This window comes from Scardinius erythrophthalmus, assembly GCF_964197995.2.
Source record: "Scardinius erythrophthalmus genome assembly, chromosome: 14".
In the NCBI taxonomy this organism is placed as follows: Eukaryota; Metazoa; Chordata; class Actinopteri; order Cypriniformes; family Leuciscidae; genus Scardinius; species Scardinius erythrophthalmus.
In genome coordinates, this window is record NC_138234.1 from 9,861,040 (window position 1) to 9,886,903 (window position 25,864).

A 25,864-nucleotide genomic window follows, 5' to 3' on the forward strand; every position below is an offset into this window, starting at 1 on the left:
CATTCATGTCCATAAGATTTCGTTTTTACAGGGTTGGAGTTGTTAGCCCTACGTGGAGGGCGTGTGGACTGTTTTTGTCAGGCCTCTACCCACAAAGCCTTCCCGGTATGGTTGAACCTGCTGGAAGCGATAGCTCCCACCGATACAGCCTTTGGGGTCGCAGAGGCACGCAAGCTACTACACCAACGACAAGGTACAGTCCGAGTAGTAGAGTATTAAGACCGCATCCCGAAAGATGGACACCATGACATCAGAGCTGGCAGAAATGCCCCTCTCACCTGGGGCGAGGCACACCATGTGGTCATGGATAGAGATAGGTGGAAGCAGATGATAGTGGCCTTATGTCCCATTGAGGATGAAAAGGATTAACCAAGTTCCTGAGATTCACAGTTTGATCAAGAACACAATGGTGATATTGCATGGATCAACTCTTGCTGGATCTGAGCCTTAAACATTTTTTTTTAACCAGAAAAATGCAACACCATAAACCAAACCAAACCAAAAAAACACCAGTTTAGAGGTTACCAAGTGGCTAATTAAGGTGTTTAGACACCAGCATTCACAAGTCAACAACTGGTGTTTTCAACATGAATGTTGTCAAGATGCAAATCCTAATATTCTAAAGATGTAACAATTTTTTTTTTTTTTTTTTTTTTTTTTTTTTTATAAAGGGACCATGCACAATTTTTAACATAAAATTTACATTTCATGTATTGTACCGGATTTAGCCAAAGGCTATTTTTCATCCGTAGTCCCCCAGGCAGGTCAACGCTAACACAACATTACACAGACAATACCTATATTCACATACAATAAATAAATACATACATACACACGTACTGTCAGGGCCATTAAAACATAAATAAATAAATCAGTCAAATTAATTTAACTACAACAATCTCAATGGTTACATGATTGGTTCAATTTTAAAAATGATTTTAACTTCAATTTAAAAGGGCCATGAGCTCTACACCCTTTTATGTCCTCTGGTAGAGCATTCCACTGGTTAGTGGCTTTCACTGTGAAAGATGATAGCCCAAATGCAGAACGACGAAAGGGAACCACACAATTACTCATAAGTGATAGTCTGGTAGATCTTACAGAGGTTTCACAGCGATGATGAATAAAATCACATAATACAGAAGGTGCCAGACCGTTTAAGATTTTATGAACCATACACAGACTTGAATAAAGTCTAAAATTGTCAAAGTCAAAAAAATTATATTTCCCTATGATCCTACAAGAATGAAAATGGTTAGGTTTTTTAGCTAAAATTTTTAATGTCTGTTTATATAAAGATTTTAAGGGTTTAATAACAGTTTCACCAGCTTGATCCCAACATGTCAAACAATAAGACATATGAGAGAAGATTGTAGCATGCATAAAAGCCTTAGCTACATCAAAAGAAAGACATGGTCTAATTTGTCTAAAGTTTGCCATATTATGTTTAATATTCCTCACCATTTTCTTTACATGTTTTTTAAATCTGAGATTTGAGTCTAATATTATACCAAGATAATTGAGCTCATTTACTATTTCTATCTTTTCACCATTAATATATATATCAACATCAGGAGATTTAACGTTTGTTTTAGAGAAAAAAATTCCTTTTGTTTTACTGATGTTTAAGCTAAGACATGACTGTTCCAGCCACTGTGTAATCTTTTCTGTAGCAGCATTCAACTTTTCAGCTGCTAGTTCTGCTGTCTTCGCATGTGTAAAAATAACGGTGTCATCAGCATACATTTGTGCTTGTATCCCTTCACACTGTTGCGGAAGATCATTGATATACAAACTAAATAGTAAAGGGCCTAGTACTGATCCTTGTGGTACACCCATTGTATAAAGCAAATCACAGGACTTAACCCCTTTAATTTTTACACATTGTTGTCTATTTAATAAGTATGAAGATACCCATGCTAAAGCTTCAGGTGAAAATTGAAATGTAGACAACTTAGAAAGGAGAACTGTATGATTAACGGTATCAAAGGCTTTACGTAGATCTAAAAATATAGCCCCAACAAATCCTCCTTTGTCAACTTTCGATTTTATTTGCTCTATTAAATGTAAAGTAGCTGTTTCGGTAGAATGATTTACTCTGAAACCAAACTGCATACAATGTAGGCCAGCCTCAATGGTATTAAGATGGGATGTCAGCTGTTCAAAAACGATCTTCTCTGCAACCTTTGAGAGTACTGGCAGTATGCTTATGGGTCTGTAGTTACTAACTTGATAATGGTCTCCAGATTTAAAAATAGGAGTAACAATTGCTTTTTTCCATGCAGTAGGAAAAACACTACCTTCAAATGACAAATTAATTAAATGAGTGATAACCGGGGTTAAACTATCTTTGTGAGTTTTAACAAACATAGTATCCAAATCATAAGCATCTTTACATTTTGAATTTTTCAATGAGCTAATAACTTTGTTAACTTGCGTTTCATTTGTCTTAATTAGATTAAAACTTTTACATACATCCTCAATTGGACTAATATTTATTTCCCTTCTTGAAAATGTATCCCCTAATTCTTTAACGGAGTCAATAAAAAAATTATTAAAAATAGTAGCAATGGCACAATCATCTTCAATTAGCTTTCCCTTAACTTTAAGTTTAATATCACCTATAAGATTTGGTTCCTTTCGTAAAAGAGAATTTATGTTTTTCCAAATTAGCTTACCATTACCTTCAGCCTCATTCATTAGATGAAGATAATAGTTGGATTTGGCTACTCTCAGCTCTCGAATAACTTTGTTTCGCAGACCTTTATAACAAAGCCTATCAGTGTCTCTTCCAGTCTTAATAGCTTTCTTTAATAATGAATCCCTATTCTTCATCAACTTCCATAAATTCTCATTGAACCATGGTAAAACATTCTTATGTTTGATTTTTCTCTGAACACTAATAGTAAATTTATCTCTTACAGACTTAATTCTATTATAAAATGTATTACAACCATAATCTATATCCTTGGAACATTAACAGTCATTCTACAGTATCAGTAGTAGTACAGATTAAATCCAGTTAATGCAAGTTACCGAGTGACAGTTGCCTTCATAATCCCTCCACTATTGCGCACTGGAAATCCTCAAGCACTCTGCTGGAGATGGGTTGCTTTGTTTCAACTACAAACGTCAAGTCACCGTTATCGGTACAGACTACTAGTATTTTAGTATCCTGACACCATTTCTCTACGAGCGATGAGAATATAAGCTGATCTTCTATCACTTTCTTTTTTCCCTGATCTTTTTCCACTTCTTCATGTTCCCTGTCAGTGAAACATTTGAAATAATAATGTTACTGTGAAATCCCAGAAGTGTCAAGTCTCATTAGGAGATGTCCCATTATCATCCTCCATCGGTGAGGTCTCAGTCCTCTGATTAAGGGGCACTGCTTCTGCATCATGATTCTCCTGAAAGAAAGAAGCAGATTCACAGAAGGCAAAGCAAATGATCAGGATTGATGATTCAGTCACACAAACACAGAAAAGTGTTTTTCTCTCTGATGTTTGTTGAATGTAAAGACCCTGTTCGTCATTCTGAAGTCAAACAGTACAAGAGCAGCACTCTCTTAAATAAGTCAGTTATTATTAGTGTTAAATTCTGTATAAAACCACACACAAAGACACACACACGCACACACTACCTTAGGCCCTGACAAACAGAAGTTATTTTCTATTCTTCACTTGTCCTTCACTTGAAATACATGACCAGCGATATATACTGTTAGTGAACATCCTTTCACACTGCTGTGAGAGACGTTCAGATGAATGTGTAAATATGTGCTGTGCACTTTCCTCTCGATAACAAAATAAATACAACAAAAATGACAACAGTTACACTTGAAGATGCTCCTGTCGACAGCGGTGAGAAAACGGCAGTTAAGAAAGATCTGATCATAGTGAAGTGGAAATGTTTGCACCAGATCAACACTCCAGTAAACTCATGTCATGTTTATTATATCGCACTTTATACAAATGTAGTGCTTTAAAGCAGAACTTAACAGTTTTAAACATGTCAGTATCTCTTCCGATTAGAATTAGATTTTAAAGCCGCTCTCCAGTGTGTTCATGTTGTATTTTGCAGATGTCTGACCATGATGGACTGAACAGATGAAATAAAAAAGGAGATTTCCACTTTAAAGAAGACAGAGGCACACCTACATATAATGTAATCGGCACAGAGAAGCCGGAAAGTTTACTTTGAGAAGCTGCCTTGAAGCCCTGAAACGAACTTTGCTTTGGCCTGATTGTGATCGAAATCATGTCATTGTGGGCTTAACAGTTCTCACAGATCTGAATCGGTAGTAAATTCACAGTGTTTTGCAGACAGATTCAGAGCTCACAGTATCTCACCTGATGATGATCATCTCGCTGTGTCCTGTTTCCTGTTAGATCTATAACAACAAACTCTTACTTTGGTCATTTAGAATAAAAATACATACTATCCATATTTTTAAAGATTCTTTTTGTGCAATAAATATCTTATATTTTGAACAATCAGCTGTATGTAATACTTGCCTTTTTGTCTTTTGTGGAGACAGTAAATCACAGCAGCAGCAGCCACGACCAGAACAACAGCAGCAATTATTCCTATTCTAGCAGCTGAAGACGAACCTGCATCTGGAGGAACTAAAGACAGACACACATTATTACTAGAGATTAACTGATAATCAACTCTACCAATACTTCTGACTGACATTTACAACTTTATGCTTTTAGTAGTGGTTTGATAAATAGTTTATTTGAAAAATCTGGTGTTTTTTATCAACAACAGCAGTTAAAACAGCATCAGCCCTGTGAGCTCAACAGGAAACAAAGTTTACAGGAAAACTGACTGATGATATGCATTTTTCTTATTCCTATATAATAGACTTGAGAAATGTAAAATTCATAACGCAAAATTAAATTATCTCAATTATGTTTTGATACACATTCAAAACTCACTTTTTTTTAAACAGGCCACAATTAAATAATTTACTGTTTTGATTTTAATATGGTAAACTGTATTTTGAAACTGCTCAAGTGAAAATGCACTAAATGACAAAAATGAGACTCACCAGTGACAGAAACACTGAAGCTCCTAATGATGCTGAATCTGCTGTTGTTGATCTGTAGTGTATATTCTCCAGAGTCTGTGTTTCTGGTGTTTGTGATGATCAGAGATCCAGTCTGATGATCCAGCTTCAGTCTGTCTCTGAATCTCTCTTTACACTGAACATCTGTGCAGATCTTACTCTGATCTCCAGTGATTTCAGTGATGAGAATCTCATTAAAATACCATGTTATTGAATCATTCAGTTTTCTTATTACACCAGTAAATAAAATAACAGATTCTCCTTCCATCACTGACTTTCTCTTCATTGTATCTTGTTCAGCAGCAGAAACAGCTGAAACACAAACCAACAGATAATTGGAGGATCTTGATTTGAGGGAAAAGACAAAAACATGAGAGAAATGTGGATATGAAAGCGATAAAACATGCTTTCTTGACTTTCAGTCTGAAAAGCATCATTTATACACATTTGATGCTTATAAACATAAGAGGCAGGTATGGGAACCAAAATCTGTACTCAAGTAAAGGTACTTATAGAAGTAATTACTCAAGTAGAAGCAAAAATTATAATGTTATTAATTACTTGACTAAGAGTAAAAAAGTATCCAATAAAAAGACTAAAAGTAGGGAGATACTAATTACTTCAAATCTGATTCAGAACAAGCAAGATGATGATGAAGTCAGTGAAGCTTGTATTACAATAGGGATTTCTACCGATTATGTCCACACATGACAGATGGCATGACATCTTGAAGTACCTTTTTAAAATAACAAAAAATTAAAATGCCATCATGACATTATTATTTAGATAGATAGAAACAATAATTCTATATAATGCTGATCTAGTACTATTTTAATTAAATTATAATAGTGCATGGGATATCTTTGCAACATGCATATGGGGCGCCGTTTGTAAAGTGGTTCACGCTGAAAATAACAGCAACATTTTGTCACATTTAGCTTCAAACAATGTTTAAAAAACTGGTATGAATTTTTGACGGTCACTTTTTAGCACATTAACAACTATATTTGTCAACTTAAAGATATTTTAAATAGTTAAATCTAAATATTAAATGTTATACCTAAATGTTAAATGTTAAATCTAAATGCTAAATCTAAATTTAAATGTTAAATCTAAATCTAAATCTAAATGTTAAATCTAAATGTTAAATCTAAATGTTAAATCTAAATCTAAATCTAAATGTTAAATCTAAATCTAAATCTAAATGTTAAATCTAAATCTAAATCTAAATGTTAAATCTAAATCTAAATCTTAAATCTAAATCTAAATGTTAAATCTAAATTGTAGGAGCCGCATTTGAGTTTATTTTTGGTTTCATAATTTGCTTATAATTGTCTTTTCTATTGCATTTGAGTGGTACACCTTCTACAGCCAGAGAGGGCGCTGTCCTATAAGTTGGAGCATGTAGCGCAGAAGGGGACACAGAAGGAGAAGGCGTGCCAGCAGATACAGTCTTTGACCTCGGCCTGGATCTGTGTTACGGGAGCTTGGCCTGTAGGAGAAAGCTGAACTCCAAGCGCTACAAAGGAAGTTTTCATTTTTGTTTTGTACTTTATTTTTATTTGCAATAAATATCGACAAACATTCAACAACAACACTCTTGGATTTTCTTGGATTTGGGCTGTGAGTCTGACCCTGTTCTCGCATTCTCCAGGTGGTTAGAAACAATAACAGGGGGTTACAGGAAAAACCCAACATTGTTTTTGCCACTACATAAATCTAAATCTAAATGTTGAATCTAAATGTTAAATCTAAATCTAAATCTAAATGTTGAATCTAAATGTTTCGGGTGAAACTAAATATTTAACTAATATGCAAATTCAAAATGCCAGTAACTGGATTTAGATTCAACATTTAGATTTAGATTTAGATTTAACATTTAGATTCAACATTTAGATTTAGATTTAGATTTAACATTTAGATTTAGATTTAACATTTAGATTTAACATTTAGATTTAACATTTAGATTTAACATTTAGATTTAACATTTAGATTTAGATTTAATATTTAGATTTAACATTTAGATTTAGATTTAACATTTAGATTTAACATTTAGATTTAGATTTAATATTTAGATTTAACATTTAGATTTAGATGTAACATTTAGATTTAGATTTAGATTTAACATTTAGATTTAGATTTAACATTTAGATTTAGATTTAACATTTAGATTTAGATTTAACATTTAGGTGTAACATTTAATATTTAGATTTAACTATTTAAAATATCTCTAAGTTGACAAATATTGTTGTAAATGTGCTAAAAAGTGACAGTCAAAAATTCATACCAGTTTTTTAAATGATGTTTGAAGCTAAATGTGACAAAATGTTGCAGTTATTTTCAGCGTGAGCCGCTTTACAAACGGCACCCCATACATGCACATAGTAATTTATTTAAATCTACAAATTCCACTTCCAAGAAATTAATATAGGCTACTGTATATGAATTCATATACAGTGAAGAATTTGAGAATGAACCAGACCTAAATGAATCTTTCAAACTAATCAAGATGCAGAATGTAATAGATACTCCGGATCAACATGCAGGAACCCAAATCAACAATCTAGGGCCACAGGTAGTTTGTAAAAGACGGATTGGTTCGGAGATGGCACAGCTTGAGCCCCACCAATAAAACGGCAGAGGGTGTTTGATCCCAAGACAGATATACAAAGCAGACCTGCCTCTTAACAGGGTGAAATCGACCCCAGGGTAAAATCTCTTAAAACCACAGAGACTGATATCTTACAATATCAAAATACATAAATCATCCCAAAACAATGCTTGACAGACATCGTTCAACTACATAATTCTATATCATGTCTACAATCCATTTATGTGACTATTATGCTTAGATCACATAAGTCATGCAGTCGTTATAGCTATTAGATGGTTGACTGAAAATGTTTCTTGTTTCCTATCATATGATTGTATGCTCATAATTCAGATGATGGCTTGAATGAAATCAGTGTAAAACATATTGTATCATTATAAGAAATCATGACTAAACTTTACTCTCTGTACTTTCTGCTAGAGCTGGAAGGTAAGAGACCACAGATAACTCATGATTTGCGATTAGAGGGGAAGAAACAGCCACCTCTGAACTAAAGACAGTGTGGTCAGAACTCATCCAGGAGGCTGGACAAACATTCGAGTATAATATCTTAGGAGACGAACAAAGCATTAGAGTCGACAAACAGATTTGGAGTAGGCATACAGACGATGATTCAGACCAGACATGTAGGCGAGCAGGCAAAAGACTGCAGATCAAGATCAGAAGAACATGGGTTAAATTATTTATTCCAAGCCATCTAACTACCCTGGTCTTACTTTTATTTCTTTTAGTTAGAACCAAGACTCTCAGCTGAAAAGAAAAGAAACTAAGTTAAGTTTTGCTGTGAAGCTTCGGTCAACGATTCTACAGCAAAGCCTACTTCCCACTTCAAAGACTTTCCATACATCCGCCAACACACCACGTGATTGGCCGCCCAAGACATCAATCCAGACACGAGGAGACCACCAGCCAATCAACAAACCCCCTTTTAAAGGACGCCGACAAATCCCCAAAGACAAACCTCCAGCCTCCAGACTCTTAGCTGAACTGGTATTTTGATATAAATGTAATAACCCCGCATAAGAAATGATAGAAGGGATAAAGTAATGATCGATGGTTCGTTCAGGTTATGTCTTGAGTTTAAATATTGCTAGAAGTTGCGATTTCATCATCTCACTCTTTCAACTCATTCTTTCCTCACTTTCTTTCTGCAACTCTCATGAATGTGTGTGTGTGTGTGTGTGTGTGTGTGTGTGTGAGAGAGAGAGAGAGAGATATTAGTTTTATCTGTTAGAATAGAGAAGTGAAGCGAATAGAAAAGAGAAGTGCTCTTGTGGTACAGTTTTACAAATTTAATGTCTTAAACTGCTGATCTATGTTACCGTGCTAATAAATAGTGTTTTTCACTATAGTTTTGATATTTACAGTATATCCACTGTAGAGCTGATAGTTACGGCCCGTTCAAGTGAACGCTGGACGAGTCATTTCCGTTCGTTTCCCTTACAACAGGTACAGAGAAATACACCTCTGAATGTTAGCAAAATTGGGATGTGATTTAAATGTACACGATTTGCTTTAAAACATAATGACTCACCATATAAAGAAACACTGAAGGTCTTTTCAGTGTCGCTGCTGCCACTGCTGATCTGTAGTTGATAAACTCCAGCATCTGTGTCTTTGATGTTCATGATGGTCAGAGATCCAGTCTGATGATCCAGCTTCAGTCTGTCTCTGAATCTCTCAGTTCCTTTATTACATTGAACATCTGTACAGATCTTACTCTGATCTCTATTGATTTGAGCGATGCGGATGTCATTATAATACCATCTAATTCTGTCTTGTTGGTTTGTTTGAACACCAGTGTGTAGAGTGACTGAATCTTCCTCCATCACTGACACTCCATCTGTATCAGCACCAGACGCACCTGAAGAAGAAATCAACAGTTCATTATGAACCAAACATTTTTTTTTTTTTTTCAGTTTGTGAGTATAGAATTATGTCTTGATTCATAATATCACATGGAAAGAAACAGCAGAAGAACAACAGTGATTTACACACTCACTATTCAGACAAACATACTTGAGGCTCATAGGCGCTCTTATCCAACCTTATGAACATCAAACAAACATCCTGATTCATATTTTGCCCCACCTGAGAATTCACACAACCAGCATTTTCATACTGAAATTCATAAGAAATATTACCCATTATGAATATTTAATAGATGAATGTTATCCATAAAATGTTTTCACTTTTTATATTATTGTGTTGGGGACTGACAACATTTTTTATAAAGTAGAGTTGTCAAAAGAGCCAACTTTTGTACTGAATTTAAAAAATGTCACGATACCAGCATTTCCCTCTAGCATTTTGAGCGCTGTTGAACGGATTCTTAAACACCTCTGATTGGCCATTGTGTTGACATGCTCAAACATATACGTCTCTGATTGGCCAATTTGTTGACGCACTCAACATATACGTCTCTGATTGGCCAATTTCTTGACGTGCTCAACATATGCTTCTCTGATCTGATCCGTTTAAAGTCTGTGTAGAGGGAATGGTGTCGTCTTAGCGGCCCCTAATTTAATAACAAATGATCATTGCGACGGAAGCAAATCAATCAAAACTAACTTTAGATGGAAATAACTTAACTCTGCTGTAAAGCCGAAACAATCTCTGTTACCTTAAATTATACGCTTATCTCTGTAAAGCTGCTTTGAGGCAATCTACATTGTTAAAAGCGCTATATAAATGAAGATGACTTGACTTGACTGATTGGCCATTGTTTTGACATGCTCAACATATACGTCTCTGATTAGCCATTGTGTTGTCGCGCTCAACATACATGTCTTTGATTGGCTACAATTATCCGCGCTTCAAAAACATGACTTTTACACTTTTCATCGAGTGCTTATGCAGATACACACAAGTGAGGTCTATCAGCAGATCAGAGGATATATCTGCGATTTTAAACGCTCCCGTGTGCATCTATGTAAGCTCTCAGTAAAGAGCATCAAAGATGTCATTGTTGATCATTGTTTTCAATCACAAACACATATGTTGAGAGACATATGTCGAGAAAATATGTTGAAAGACATATATACAGAGACGTATATGTTGAGTGTGTCAACACAATGGCCATTCACACACATATGTTGAGCACATCAACACAATGGCCAATCAGAGGCGTATAAGTTGATCATGTCAACACGATGGCCAATCACAGATATGTTGAGCCCATCAACACAAAGGCCAATCACAGACATATATGTTGAGCGCATCAACACAATAGCCAATCAGAGTCTTATATGTTGAGCGCATCAACACAGTGGCCAATCAGAGGCGTATATGTTGAGCGCGTCAACACAATGGCCAATCAGAGACGTATATTTTGTGCATCAACACAATAGCCAATAACAGACATATCTTGAGTGCATCAACACAATAGCCAATCAGAGACATATGTTGAGCACATCAACACAATGACCAATCAGAGACATATATGTTGATCCCATCAACACAAAGGCCAATCACAGACATATGTTGAGCTCATCAACACAAAGGCCAATCACAGACATATGTTGAGCTCATCAACACAATAGCCAATCAGAGTCTTATATGTTGAGCATGTCAACACAATGGCCAATCAGAGACATATGTTGAGCATGTCAACACAATGACCAATCAGAGACATATATGTTGAGCCCATCAACACAAAGGCCAATCGCAGACATATGTTGAGCTCATCAACACAAAGGCCAATCACAGACATATGTTGAGCTCATCAACACAAAGGCCAATCACAGACATATGTTGAGCTCATCAACACAATAGCCAATCAGAGTCTTATATGTTGAGCATGTCAACACAATGGCCAATCAGAGACATATGTTGAGCATGTCAACACAATGACCAATCAGAGACATATATGTTGAGCCCATCAACACAAAGGCCAATCGCAGACATATGTTGAGCTCATCAACACAAAGGCCAATCACAGACATATGTTGAGCTCATCAACACAAAGGCCAATCACAGACATATGTTGAGCTCATCAACACAATAGCCAATCAGAGTCTTATATGTTGAGCATGTCAACACAATGGCCAATAAGAGACATATGTTGTGCATCAACACAATAGCCAATCATAGACATATATGGTTAAGCGCATCAACACAGTGGCCAATCAGAGAACAGCTCCGGGTAGAACGTCACAGGTTTCCATCTCATAATCAGTTATGATCGCGTATCATAAAGTCATGGTGTGAACGTAGCATAAGCTGCTTGTTTTGATTCAGGAGGAACTGTATAATGTGACCGCTGTTTGTTTGTGGCTCTTGATGATGACTGACTGTCTACAACTCTGCATAGCTTTACAGAACGAGCTGAAGACGTGTGATGTCTGTGGAGCAGATACATGGAGATATGGAAGAAATACATAATATGTTGACAGTCAGGTCTGGTCAATGCAATGATTGGACACACATTTTTTGTACCCCGAGACTTCCACAGAAAATATAGGCCTATGTATGTGTTTTAATATTAAGACCACTTCTATTATTGATTGAGGTGATGTAAAGAGTTTCAACCAGTATAACAACAAAAAGTGTTGAATACAAAATGGCCTACCCTACCTTTAAATGTACAAGACTTGGTTTTAAACAATGACTCACCATGAACAGTAACAATGAAGATCTTTTCACGGATGCTGCTGCTGATGATCTCTTGTTGATAAACTCCAGAGTCTGTGGTTCTGGTTTTTGTGACTGTAAGAGATCCGGTCTGACAGTTCAGATCCAGTCTGTCTCTGAATCTCTCAGTAGCATCTTCACACTGAACATCTGTACAGATCTTACTCTGATCTCCACTGTTTTGAGCAATGCAAATGTCATTAAAATACCATTTTATATCTTCTTCTTGTTTTAATTCAAAATCAGTGTTTAAAGTGACTGAATCTCCCTCCATCACTGACAACGACACTTCATCTGAAACGACGCAGGGAAAACCTGAAGAAGAAATGAACAGTTCATTATAGACAAAACAAAAACATTTTCATAAAGTGCATATTCTAGCATATTCTGCAAAGGGTGAGCTTATGTATTGACAGTTTGCCACCACCCTTTTCCTATCGGTGCATTTCATGTTACTAAGAATTTTCATATTCATTAAGGCCTAACTTATTTCATTATGAATGTTTGCAATTATGAATATGAAATACTCATAACTGAACCAGAGCAGGTGAGTATGAGTCATTTTCAAGAAACGGCCAAAGATGCATCTTTATCATCAATAATCGACCCATTAATACTAAGGTCACTGTGATTTTTCCAAGTAAAGCATAACATTTTTTTGATTCTGGAACAACATTCCTATATGAAAATTTTGTCCTAACCCTATCCCTAAACGAAAACATATGCATAACTTATCCTTAAAATGATGGTGAATAATGTTGACGCAACCAATCCTGGTTTTAAGCCTAAACTTGACATAAAATGTAAACCTATCCCTCAAATCTGATCGGTTGATTGAAATGTTGATCCAGGGACATGTTGTAGCCTATTAGTTAAGTCACATTCACCTTAAAACTAACTATATATTTTTATTTAATTTCATAAAAACTAATTTTTACTATACTATATTTTTTTCTAACAACATATGCTGAAACAGGTTTGTGTGTATAAAAGACACAAAAGCATATTTATTACAAAAAACAAAAGCATAATCGACTAATAGGAACTTGGCACAGCACTTTCTGTTGCTCTTTTGTTTGGTCTAACTGTTTCTGTTGTTCTCGGTTTGGACAAAGGCGTCTGTTAAGTGATTAGTTAGAACATATTACATGCATGCCCTCTCAAGTCAAAACTTGAATGCGTTGAGGCAATTAGTCACAAATTCAGACAGCATACAGTCAATACAATTGTACATTCAATTTCCACCTAGTTTGCAGTTGGAACATGAGTCACGTTCCAAGTGCAAACTAGGTGGAAATTGAATGTACAATTGTATTCTCCCATGATGAAAGGTTAAGACAGTGAAACAATGTCACGATATCAACGTTGATTCAATTTGTAGCCTAAAACCGAAGCATAATTCAACATTGGTTCAACGTCGACATACAACCTTTATTCACCCATATTGAAAGAAAGATTGACATCAACGGTGAAACAACGTCACGATATCAACAAAATCGAAAAAAAGTCGAGTGCAAAAAGTTTTACAAAATCGAAACATAATTCAACGTTGATTCAACCTTGAAATTCAAACCAGTGAATCAACGTTGAATTGGCAGCAGGGAGTACTTCAGGAGAGAACGAGAACTCCACGTGAAGGCAGCATTATGGTGCGTTCAAGTCATCTCGTATCGTATTTAGGAGTTGAACGCACTTGAACGCCACCACAATGTCGTAAATACCAGTGGGGAGCTCGGGATTTTCTCTAAGCTCCGATCTTTACGAGTTGGGGGCGTGCGTGTCAGTGATTAACATGGCGGAATACACAATGCGTAAAGGTATTTAGCTGTGATATTGTCAGGATTTTCTATTTACAGCTCAGTTAGCTAATCGCCAACACAGAATATGATAGTATTATAATGTAACAATGCAACATGTAACGATGTGTTGGCAGTGGCTTCATAAATTAATTAAAAACATAAAAATACAAAGTACACCTGATGCACATTTCTTTATTCTTCATTTTCTAGAACAAAAGTTTAAGAACCTTACTGTATTTGTGTGTAATTAATTAAGAGAAAGTACATTTTGCTCTGACGAAAGTGACTTGAACGCACATGTCGTTATAAGCACGACTTCCCACTTCGTACGTATGAACTTCCCAGGAGGACTTGAACGCACCATTACTCACGCTATGCCAGGTTACTAAATTTAGACATACCAAATCACATGATTTGATTATGTACACGGACTTTTTCAATATTTTTGCCATGATTTGATAGTCACGTAACGTCTAACACTTGATCTTAGTTTCAAGTTCCAAACATCGTTCGTTTTTTATAGCAGGCAGTAAGTGAGATTTTAACAAATGTAGGCTATTGCCATGGTTGAGCAAAAACGCTGAACGCGAAATTCCTACGTTGAAAGCCTGTCGGATATAACGCGAGTTATATAATAATATGTTATTTGTACATATTAATCATTTATGAGTTACAAAACAGAACAACTTTCGGTTTCATCGTAAGCCGGAAGAGCTCTGGTAATATAAGTCTAAATATCTTACCATGGTCGAATAAACAGCAGAGCAATAGTAGCAAACTATAGAGAAGCTTCATTTTCACCACTTTTTTCATCACTTTATTTACACTGTCGGCCCACAGAAGTGCGTGTCAGTTAGTTTCACTTCCGGCTTGATCGACGGGGTTTCCCCTCAGGGATACCATATATAGTCCATGAGCCAGGGGGGTCCATCGGTATCAACGGGGGGGCAAATGCTATCATTGTTTTTTGGCAAGGTATACACCCCTAGTATTAGAAAAATCACGATAGCAGTGCAGCGGTGGTAGCGAAATCACTTTTTTGAGCTCATGAAGTTACTAACCCCCTAAGATTAATTCCGTTTTTGAAATCTGGTGTATATCTGGTTTAGGCTCATGCTAGGGATATTGTCAATATTCTATAATATGGTGCTTGGTATCGTTGGAAAGGGGACCTTTTAGACTTTCATTTAAGCCCAGTACTGAATCTGTCTGACAAACACAGAGGTCACATGACTTCTTTAAACCAAAAATAACACACATTTTTCCACAATTTCCGCCTAAACTGTATGCTTTCTTTTATCCCTGTGGCATGAAAGAACACCACGGACACAAAACTCAACAACTTCAATACTCAAGGCACTCTGATGACTCAGAAAATGTATAATATACCCATACTATTTATTTATGAGAGCCTTAAATTAGACTTGTGCAGCCAGTCTCATTATGGAACCGGCAGGAATCAATCACTGTAAAAATCTATTATTGGAATGTCTATCCATTATAAAAGTGCATCTATCCATTATAAAAGTGCATCTATCCATCATAAAAGTGCATCTATCCATTATAAAAGAGCATCTGTACATCATAAAAGTGCATCTATCCATTATAAAAGAGCATCTATCCATTATAAAAGTGCATCTATCCATCATAAAAGTGCATCTATCCATCATAAAAGTCCATCTCTCCATCATAAAAGTCCATCTCTCCATCATAAAAGTCCATCTATCCATCATAAAAGTGCATCTCCATTATAAAAGAGCATCTGTCCATCATAAAAGTGCATCTATCCATTATAAAAGTGCATCTATCCATCATAAAAGTCCATCTCTCCATCATAAAAGTCCATCTCTCCATCATAAAAGTCCATCTCTCCATCATAAAAGTCCATCTCTCCATCATAAAAGTCCATCTCTCCATCATAAAAGTGCATCTATCCATCATAAAAGTCCATCTCTCCATCATAAAAGTCCATCTCTCCATCATAAAAGTCCATCTATCCATCATAAAAGTCCATCTATCCATTATAAAAGTGCATCTATCCATCATAAAAGTGCATATATCCATCATAAAAGTGCATCTGTCCATCATAAAAGTGCATCTATCCATTATAAAAGAGCATCTGTCCATTATAAAAGTGCATCTATCCATCATAAAAGTGCATCTATCCATTATAAAAGAGCATCTGTCCATCATAAAAGTGCATCTATCCATCATAAAAGTGCATCTATCCATCATAAAAGTGCATCTATCCATTATAAAAGAGCATCTGTACATCATAAAAGTGCATCTATCCATTATAAAAGAGCATCTATCCATTATAAAAGTGCATCTATCCATCATAAAAGTGCATCTATCCATCATAAAAGTCCATCTCTCCATCATAAAAGTCCATCTCTCCATCATAAAAGTCCATCTCTCCATCATAAAAGTCCATCTATCCATTATAAAAGTGCATCTATCCATTATAAAAGAGCATCTGTACATCATAAAAGTGCATCTATCCATCATAAAAGTGCATCTATCCATTATAAAAGAGCATCTGTCCATCATAAAAGTGCATCTATCCATTATAAAAGAGCATCTGTCCATCATAAAAGTGCATCTATCCATCATAAAAGTCCATCTCTCCATCATAAAAGTCCATCTATCCATCATAAAAGTCCATCTATCCATCATAAAAGTGCATCTATCCATTATAAAAGTGCATCTGTCCATTATAAAAGTCCATCTCTTCATCATAAAAGTGCATCTCTCCATCATAAAAGTGCATCTCTCCATCATAAAAGTGCATCTATCCATTATAAAAGAGCATCTGTCCATCATAAAAGTGCATCTATCCATCATAAAAGAGCATCTGTCCATCATAAAAGTGCATCTCTTCATCATAAAAGTGCATCTATCCATCATAAAAGTGCATCTATCCATCATAAAAGTTCATCTATCCATTATAAAAGTGCATCTCTTCATCATAAAAGTGCATCTCTCCATCATAAAAGAGCATCTGTCCATCATAAAAGTGCATCTGTCCATCATAAAAGTGCATCTCTCAATCATAAAAGAGCATCTGTCCATCATAAAAGTGCATCTCTTCATCATAAAAGTGCATGTCTTCATGTTCATTTTATGAAGTATACTTAAGTAATTTTCAAGTATATTTTTTAAGTATACTTTATGTAGTAAGTATACTAATATCAATGTGTACTTGTAGTAAACTTGTGTACTATTTCAATACTGCTTGGGACTAAATTGGCCCACTTTAGTATTTGTAAGAGTAGTAAACTAGGTTTCTCATTTGTAATGCATCTGTCCTACAAGTGAACTTATAAGTATACTAGTAGTTTACTATTTTAATACAAGTAGTACATTTTTTTAGTTTATGAAAGTACAAACTGATGTGTACTCTCAGTAAACTACTAGTTTCGTAGTTTATACTGCAAGTATACTTGTAAGTTTTCTTTAAGTGAACATAACATTATACTTATAGTTTACTACTTATATATTATTTGCACTTGAAAAATACCTTTAACTGTACTTTAATTTTAAAAACATTTTATTAGCTTCATGCATCCTTTTTTAATCAACACTTGAATGTCAGTAAGTTTCATAAAGAAAGGCAACATTTTAAACAAAAAAGTAGAATTAGAGTAAATTGCTATACACTACCAGTGGACTAGCCTACACAAAAATTCAGATATGCAGAATTAGAAACATATCTGTTTTATATCAATATTCTAATCAATATTTTCAAACAATGTAAGTTTCATAAGACTGTATATGAAAAACTATGTAAAAAAAAAAGTATATTTAATTGACTACTCAATCAAAAGAGTTAACACAACTACAAGACAAGTATACTTTGAATTCTTAATTATTCTTTTAAGTATATCTGGATCAAAAAATTGAGTTCAAGTACAGGCCAAATATACCTGGGTATTCATAAAGAATCTTAATGCAATGAGTAGCTCCTAGTGACAAAATTCTAAGAAAATTCTTAGAAATGTGGGCGTTTACTCTTAAAATTAAAGAAAAAATCCCAGTAAAGAAAAAAATAATTCAGAAAGCATCTTAACCCTTAAAAGAGGTCTTAAGGTCAAAATTGTAAGGAGTACGGACGAGGACTTTTAAGAGGCTTAAGAGTTTCTTTAGCAGAGGAGAACATGGCAGAAAGACGAAGAGGGAGAAAAAATGTGTTGCAGACAATGGATGACAGTGAGTTAATAAGATGCTATAGATTAGATCGTGCAGGGATCATGTTTGTGACTGATCTTATTAGAGACGCGCTAACATCTCCGACACAGCACAGAAATGCCATAGCGCCAGAAATGAAAGTAATCACTACATTACGATATTTGGCAACTGGGAAAATGCAACATTGCAGCAGTGTGTAATGTAGTCGCATGTAATTTCAAAGTGAATGCTTAGAATATACCCTATACTTAAAATCACTCTTTTTTCCTTCTTGGACAACCAGCCAATCACAGTCTTCAAAAGATTGTGTCATACATAGCAACGGGGTCAGCCCCGCCTCCTCACTAAGATGAAAGTTTTTGTCTTTTCCTTGCTCAGAGTTGCTCTCAGATTGGCCCCGAATCGCTCTTAAGCTAAGACTGCTATGTAAAAGTTTTTAAGCTAAATTAAAGGACAAGTTCGGTATTTTACACTTAAAGCCCTGTTTTCAGATTGTTTCTGATGAAATAGAATGGTTAAGATTGAAATTTGGACACATGTTGCTGTCCCGAGTATTTTCGGTTTCTGTGGTAGCACATCCCCCCCCCCCACCCCAACTCCAACTCCATTGACTTGTATTAGGATGTGCTGTGAGGTATGGTGTTACTCGGCCGCCGTCTATTATTCAAGCTCTCAACGGAAGAATGTACGGGTGTGAGGCGTTTGGAAAAATAGGTCCACAGTTTTACAACGAATGGTAAAACACCTGTTGGAAAGCATCTTTTGCAGTGATTTTTGTGTGAGCATATCAGTGAACACCCCTGACCACTCGGTGAGTTTCACGTCTTTGTAAACGAAAGTGTAATGCGTTTTAGGAAGGATTGTTCCAGTGCACCTATGCAGCCATTGTGGAGGTGGAGGTGGAGGTGGAGGTGGAGGTGGGGGGGGTGCTACCACAGAAACCGAAAATTCTCGGGACAGTAACATGTGTCCAAATTTCAATCTTAACCGTTCTATATCATCAGAAACGATCTGAAAACAGGGCTTTAAGTGTAAAATACCGAACTTGTCCTTTAAGAGTTTTCTGAGAGGATTCTTAGAATCTTTATGAATACGGGCCCTGGACTTTTCTCTCAGTATAAATCAAGTAGGCCTACACTGAAGTGTAATTTTAAGTATATTTCTGAGAAGTACATAAAATGTAGACTGAAAGTATACTTTCTTATTTTAAGTTTAAAAGAAGTATACTAAGTGTGAAAAACACCAAGCTTACATTAGCTACTGCTACTATTCCCCACCAATTCACAAGCACAAGAGAAAAAGTATTTTGTACTTACATTTAATACCCCTGGAACTCAATGGAAGTTGATTGAAGATGGCATAGTTGGTAGTGTTGTTATAACCAGTCAACTGAACCAACAATCTTTTCACAAAACTGACAAAACCTTGTCAAACTTTCAAAATCCATCAACATTCAGTGCATGAGCTACTTTCTGACATTCTAACTGAAAGTGGGTGAATATCAAAATACACGATAGAAACATTTTGTTAAACCACTTACAAGTGTTATGTTGACAACACTATTGAAACAATTACTTTTTATTACAACTGTACATGAATAAATAGGCCATTTGGCCCTGGTATTCTGAAACCTAATAGGGTATTCTGTTTGTCCATTCTATTGGCTCTATTCTATTTTGAAGACTTGTGCTGGCTGCACAAGTCTAATTTAAGGCTCTCACAAATAAATAGTATGGGTATATTATACATTTTCTGAGTCATCAGAGTGCCTTGAGTATTGAAGTTGTTGAGTTTTGTGTCCGTGGTGTTCTTTCATGCCACAGGGATAAAAGAAAGCATACAGTTTAGGCGGAAATTGTGGAAAAATGTGTGTTATTTTTGGTTTAAAGAAGTCATGTGACCTCTGTGTTTGTCAGACAGATTCAGTACTGGGCTTAAATGAAAGTCTAAAAGGTCCCCTTTCCAACGATACCAAGCACCATATTATAGAATATTGACAATATCCCTAGCATGAGCCTAAACCAGATATACACCAGATTTCAAAAACGGAATTAATCTTAGGGGGTTAGTAACTTCATGAGCTCAAAAAAGTGATTTCGCTACCACCGCTGCACTGCTATCGTGATTTTTCTAATACTAGGGGTGTATACCTTGCCAAAAAACAATGATAGCATTTGCCCCCCCGTTGATACCGATGGACCAAATTTGGGGCCCTGGCTCATGGACTAATAAGGGTATTTCCCAGAATTCGGGCCTATTTCTGTCCACAGGGTGTAATTCTATTAAAAACTAATTAAATCTAATATATTTTAGCACTAATTAGTATAAACAAAAACAAGCCTAGACTTTTTTAATCGCTGCTCTTACTAATTATTTTAACACATTTTATTGGTGTTTTGTGGTACATTATCTGTGTTCTGGTGTTGTCCGCCACCAGAGTTTTCTCATGTCGTGCCATATCTCTAACATTATTTATCACAAATTAATAAAAAAAATATGTATATGAATTAAATGTTACCTGAACTAATAAACTACATGCACAGATTAAGCATATGCATTTTGTACTTTATTTTGCTTAATTTCTACCTGTCCCATGGTTTAGCCGTCATTACCAACACGCTCTGCATAAAGGCACTTTCCTACTTTTTTTTCATCAAAAGTTTATTTGGTAGCCATGGTAACCTAATATAATATCATAGTGGAGCACATGGATTTTAAGCTGCAAGACTGATGCCTTGATGTCCAGAAAAGTAAGTAAATCTACTCTTTATTATTTGTGTTGGGCATGTACAGTACACTTATTATGCGTCATTACCATATGTGTTGTATTTCTGTATTTTTAAACATTTTTAGATTATTTTCATCACTTTAATAGTTAAAATGGTGTACATTACATGTAGAAAGCTAGCTACACTTGTTTAGTCATCATCTTTGCTAGTAAGGCTAGTTTTTTGACAAAAATGTCATTACCAGCACAGTCATTACCAGCACATTACAGCTTGTGCTGGTAATGACAGGTTGTGGTGGTGATGACGGCAGATACATTAAACATACTGTTCTTTAAAGAATTTATGTTTAATACGTTATCTTAAATGAATTAATATACATTTACCAATCAAAAGTCACTATATTTTAAATTAAGTAATGCATTTGTTTTTAAAATACTAAATTAATTCATTATAATTGTTATGTTTAGGTGTGACATGGATCCAAAAGCAGCTGCCCAAAGGTCCAAATCATACAGAAAACGTCTAAAAGATAAGGGAGCTGGTGGGAGAGGAGACCAGGGTGGAGCCGGAGAGCCGACGAGACAGGGCAATGCAGAGGATCTGTAGGGACTTGGCAACGCAGATGGTTCTGGTGACTGAAGCGCAGGCGGGGATCCAGAAGGCCACGGTGAAGCCGGAGGGACCGAGGACCAAGGTGGAGCTGGAGGGAGAGAGGAGCTCAACGGAGCCAGAGGGACGAATGGACGAGGCAAAGCCAGAGGAGGGTAGTCCCGAGGCGAGGGCAGGGCAAGGAACGACCAAGGTGGAACCGGGGGGACGAGGGAGCCCGGCGGAGCTTGTGGACTGATGGGCCACAGCGGAGTCCGGGTCGAGGAGGTCGGAGGCGGAGACCGGGGATCCACCGACCCTGATTGAGTGGATGACAGGCAGACCCACGGCGACTCCACCTCCCCGAAGGTTGTTAGAGGAGCAGAGGGGCTGACTGGCAGTGGTGGAAGAAGGGCTGAGAGGAGGCAGATGGGAGGAGGTGGGAGAGGGAGGCTGGGTGAGAATTCAGATTCAGGCTCGGGGACAGAAGATTCAGACTCAACCGGACTGACGTGAAGCGTCTCTGGCTCGGCGGGCACGACGTGAACAGTCTCTGGCTCGGCAGGCTCGACGTGAAGATCAGGCTGGTCAGGCATGACGTGAAGATCAGGCTGGTCAGGCATGACGTGAAGATTCTCAGGCTCGGTAGACATGATGTGAAGATTCTCAGGTTCGGTAGGACTGGCCTCTGGAAGGGCGGTCTCGGTTAGACGAGATCCAGGAAGGGCGGTCTCGGCGGGACGAGACTCTGGACTTGGCGTGGCCGCGGCCATCTTGGCTGAGGGTTCAGATGGTGAGGCGGTGGCCTTCTTGGCTGAGGGTTCAGGCGGCGAGGCGGCGGCCATCTTGGCTGAGGGTTCAGGCGGCGAGGCAGAGCCATCTTGGCTGAGGGCTCAGACGGTGAGGCGATGGCCTTCTTAGCTGAGGGCTCAGGCGGCGAGGCGGCGGCCATCTTGGCTGAGGGCACAGACGGTGAGGCGTGAGGATTCCCTGGCTCTGGCTGTGTTCCTGATCGAAGCCCGACACTTTTCAGACACCGGAGGACAGTTTCCCTCCAGTTCAGTCCCGTGGTGTCGGGGAGATCAATGGGACGGTTGAAAGTGGCCCCAATCAGGAATAAGGTCCTCAGGGTCTCATCGTCGAGCAGGCTGGTAAATGTAAGACGAAATGTGCTCTCCTGAGCCACCGAAATAAACTGAACTCCATCATCCATTTTGGAGGTCCGTAGTTCTATCACGGTGTGGTGCAGGCTGAAAATGAGGAGACAAAAGTTCCAATACAAACGTTTACTTATAATAATATCTAACGGGTACAGAAATAATGAAATAACTTACTTGCGAACCATAAGTGGGTTCCAGAATATATATTTATTTTAGGCTCTTTTTGGATGCAGCGATCGCCTAGCCTGAAATGTCTAGGCTGCAGTGAGGGGAGGAGAAAAAGTGAAGACAAGTCTCTCTTCGCAGTAGTGGATCTGACACATGCGAGATCAAAGACATATCGCGGGATTAACACTCATGAACGATTTTGATAACAAACTGAATGTAATTTAAGTTCTGTTGCTTTTATATGAAAATAAATATGAAAATAAATATGATAAATGTTTCTGGACCTGCTTAATTACATCAAGTGGCACCACACGGCACCAAAACTTACAATAGGAAAATTCAACTGCAGTAGCCACCGTTCAACCTGAAGAGGGCAGCACGTTTTTACGCTATATGTTGTAGAATTAAAACACTGTATACCCAAATGTCAAAAAATGAAAATGAACAGCTCTAATAAAGCTCCAGTCTTACAGATTATTAACTAAAAAAAGTTGTTTTAGAGTTTTAGTTATCCTATATATCCTATAGTGAGATAGCAATGTCAGATTAGGAATTCACACATGTTTTATGTATAAAAATATGATATCAGAGTTTTAAAATCAAACATTTTAAAATAAATCTAAACACAGCTAACAGTAAAAAAGAAAAAGAAAAGAAGCAATTAAACATCAGGAAGTCGATTCCCATCATGCTTTTGATCAGCACAGTCAGTGCAGAGAAACTGTATAATATATTTTTTTCTTGACCTGAAGTCTCTAAAACCCTGATATTACACACTCATGTACAGTAGGCCTAGGTGGCGGTATGCGCCTATAAATGCTGGTTTGCGATCCACCATTACACTGAAAAAAGAAGAAGAATCTAAAGAAGATTTTGATTTTTGATATCTCGAACGCTTTGGCTGTGGCCAGGAAACAAATTTATGGCGAATAAGGGACACAGGAAGTGTATTATAACCTCAGCATACATTAACTGATCTTGATGGAACTTCAGCAGTGTGTTCGTTGTAAAAGGCCAATCACATGAATGTGACTATTGTGAGTCAAAGTTATAGCGCCACCAACTGGCAGCAGGAAGTGTGTCACTTTCAAAATGCTTTTGACAAAAGTGGGGGAGTTAGTTTGACCTACAGTAACAAAACTCAGTACGTATATTGTTCATCATGTGCATCAAGACGGACAACTTTCTAATTTACGGTTATTAGCTCAGATATTTTGGTTTGAATGTGGATTTTTTTGCAAAATCAGCCTCTGAATTTTTACCCACTCCTCCTAAGTGGTTTATTTTATTCCCACCAAACTTTTTCGACATGATGAAAATACATAAAAGATGCTAAATTGTGAGAGGATAATAAATATCTCAAACGTTTTTGCTATGGCGAGGGATTAAAGTAATGTCAAAAAAGGAAACACTAAAAGCCTCATATCCTCTAAAAATGTAATTATACACCATTTATTTCTATATAAAATTATACAAATATCAGAACTAAACCAATTTTTTATTTTTTTTTCAATTAAAGAATTAAGTTTAAAAACAGCCAGAATGGTTTAGTCCAAAAAATAAATAAATCAAGTCATACATAGTGCTATACTGCCCTCTTGTGTTCAAAATCAGGTAGACCTATTGTAGACCTATTGTATTTATGTATAAATATATTAGGGAGGTGACTGTGGGAATATTTTCCCACCGGTTAATCGATGCGTGACAGCGCTGGGGGCTTTTAAATCGCTACACACACTGCACAGACATTGATAATGGTGCGGAGTAGAGCGAGCGTTTTCAATGAATTCCTATGGAAGTAATGAACTAAAAAAACGTACAAACAAACAAACAAACAAACAAACAAACAAACAAACAGGGACCAGAGGCAAGAGAGTAATCCAGGGAACAGGGCAAGATATCCAAAACCAAGAGACAAGAAAACCTAAGGATGGCTTAGGTTCGTTCCGAAGTTTTGCGAGATCCCGAAGCGCAGATGTGTCGATACACTGATCCGAAGCGTGATTCGAAACACCCATGTCACGTGACTATGGCCAAACGAAGCCTGTTGTTGTGTTTGAAGTGCACCTGAAGTGTTTCACTAGGCCCTGTCCCAAATGGCACACTCCGGACTTGTGGACTTCCTCAGAGTCCACACTTTGGTGACGTCATGTAGTGCAGACCTATAGGGCCCTTGGTGTGAGTCCACGAGGTTGCATTGAGAGGTATTTTTGGGACAGACTCGATCGGCACGCCGGAAATAACAGCCTGGTTGTTGTTGGCCAGGAGAAATCCCATTTTTGCGCTGTTATCTGCATGTCAACTACACATCCTAATTTTACAGTTCTATATTTTGATATTGTGCATATCACCTGGACATTAAACAATAAATATATCATGCTTATTTAAATGATGTATACAGTTGTACATACTAATAGGCTACATAATGTTCCATTTGAACTAAGATTACAATTTTAAAACACATATTTTTTTTCAATTTACAGGTTTCAATATTCATACTATATTTACATATGACTCAGTAAAGCGATATAATGCGATCGTATTATTAAACGCGCTATTATTATGTTTGAGACATTAGCCACTGGTCGATGACCATAATGTTTGTATAAACTGTAGGTAACTGGTGAAATGTACATTTAGGTCATAAAAACCGTAATATTTTCTTCTCAGCCATGTCAACAATTAGCCTATCCGTGAGTGAAATCTCCTCCCATCTGTTGTCTGATTGGCCTTTCGCAAGGATTCCTGGGTAGTTAAAGTGCGTGAAGCCTGCTTCTATGCGGGCTTCGCGGAAGACCGCTTCAAGGGTACAAAGGGGGCGCTGCTGAGCACACTTCAGAGCGGTAAAATGCTGAATGGGACGGCCTACGGACTCGTAGACTCAGCGAGCACGCGCAATTCAAGTCCACGAGACC

At 37.0% G+C, this 25,864-nt stretch overlaps 1 protein-coding gene across 1 annotated transcript; it reads right to left on the reverse strand.

The window, feature by feature from the left end:
- Positions 1-664: 664 nt before the first annotated feature.
- Positions 665-14,995, reverse strand: LOC308701725 (protein sidekick homolog). The gene is made up of 7 exons (XM_081384146.1): positions 14,860-14,995; positions 12,300-12,632; positions 9,220-9,549; positions 5,057-5,386; positions 4,518-4,628; positions 4,353-4,393; positions 665-3,410 (listed from the first exon to the last, which is right to left on the reverse strand). Exons 1-7 carry the CDS (start codon positions 14,927-14,929, stop codon positions 3,318-3,320), a joined length of 1,308 nt encoding a protein of 435 aa, XP_081240272.1. The 5' UTR covers positions 14,930-14,995; the 3' UTR covers positions 665-3,317.
- Between the last annotated feature and the right edge of the window lie 10,869 nt (positions 14,996-25,864).

What these genes read in the sequence shown, in the direction of transcription:
- LOC308701725 (XM_081384146.1), bottom strand. Translation starts at nt 14,929, where the DNA reads ATGAAAAAAGTGGTGAAAATGAAGCTTCTCTATAGTTTGCTACTATTG. An exon ending in CTTCAGTGTTTCTGTCACTG is followed by an intron (nt 4,629 to 5,056) that starts GTGAGTCTCATT and finishes GTCTGTCTTTAG; the next exon opens with TTCCTCCAGATGCAGGTTCG. An exon ending in AGCGAGATGATCATCATCAG is followed by an intron (nt 3,411 to 4,352) that starts GTGAGATACTGT and finishes TCTTTCTTTCAG; the next exon opens with GAGAATCATGATGCAGAAGC.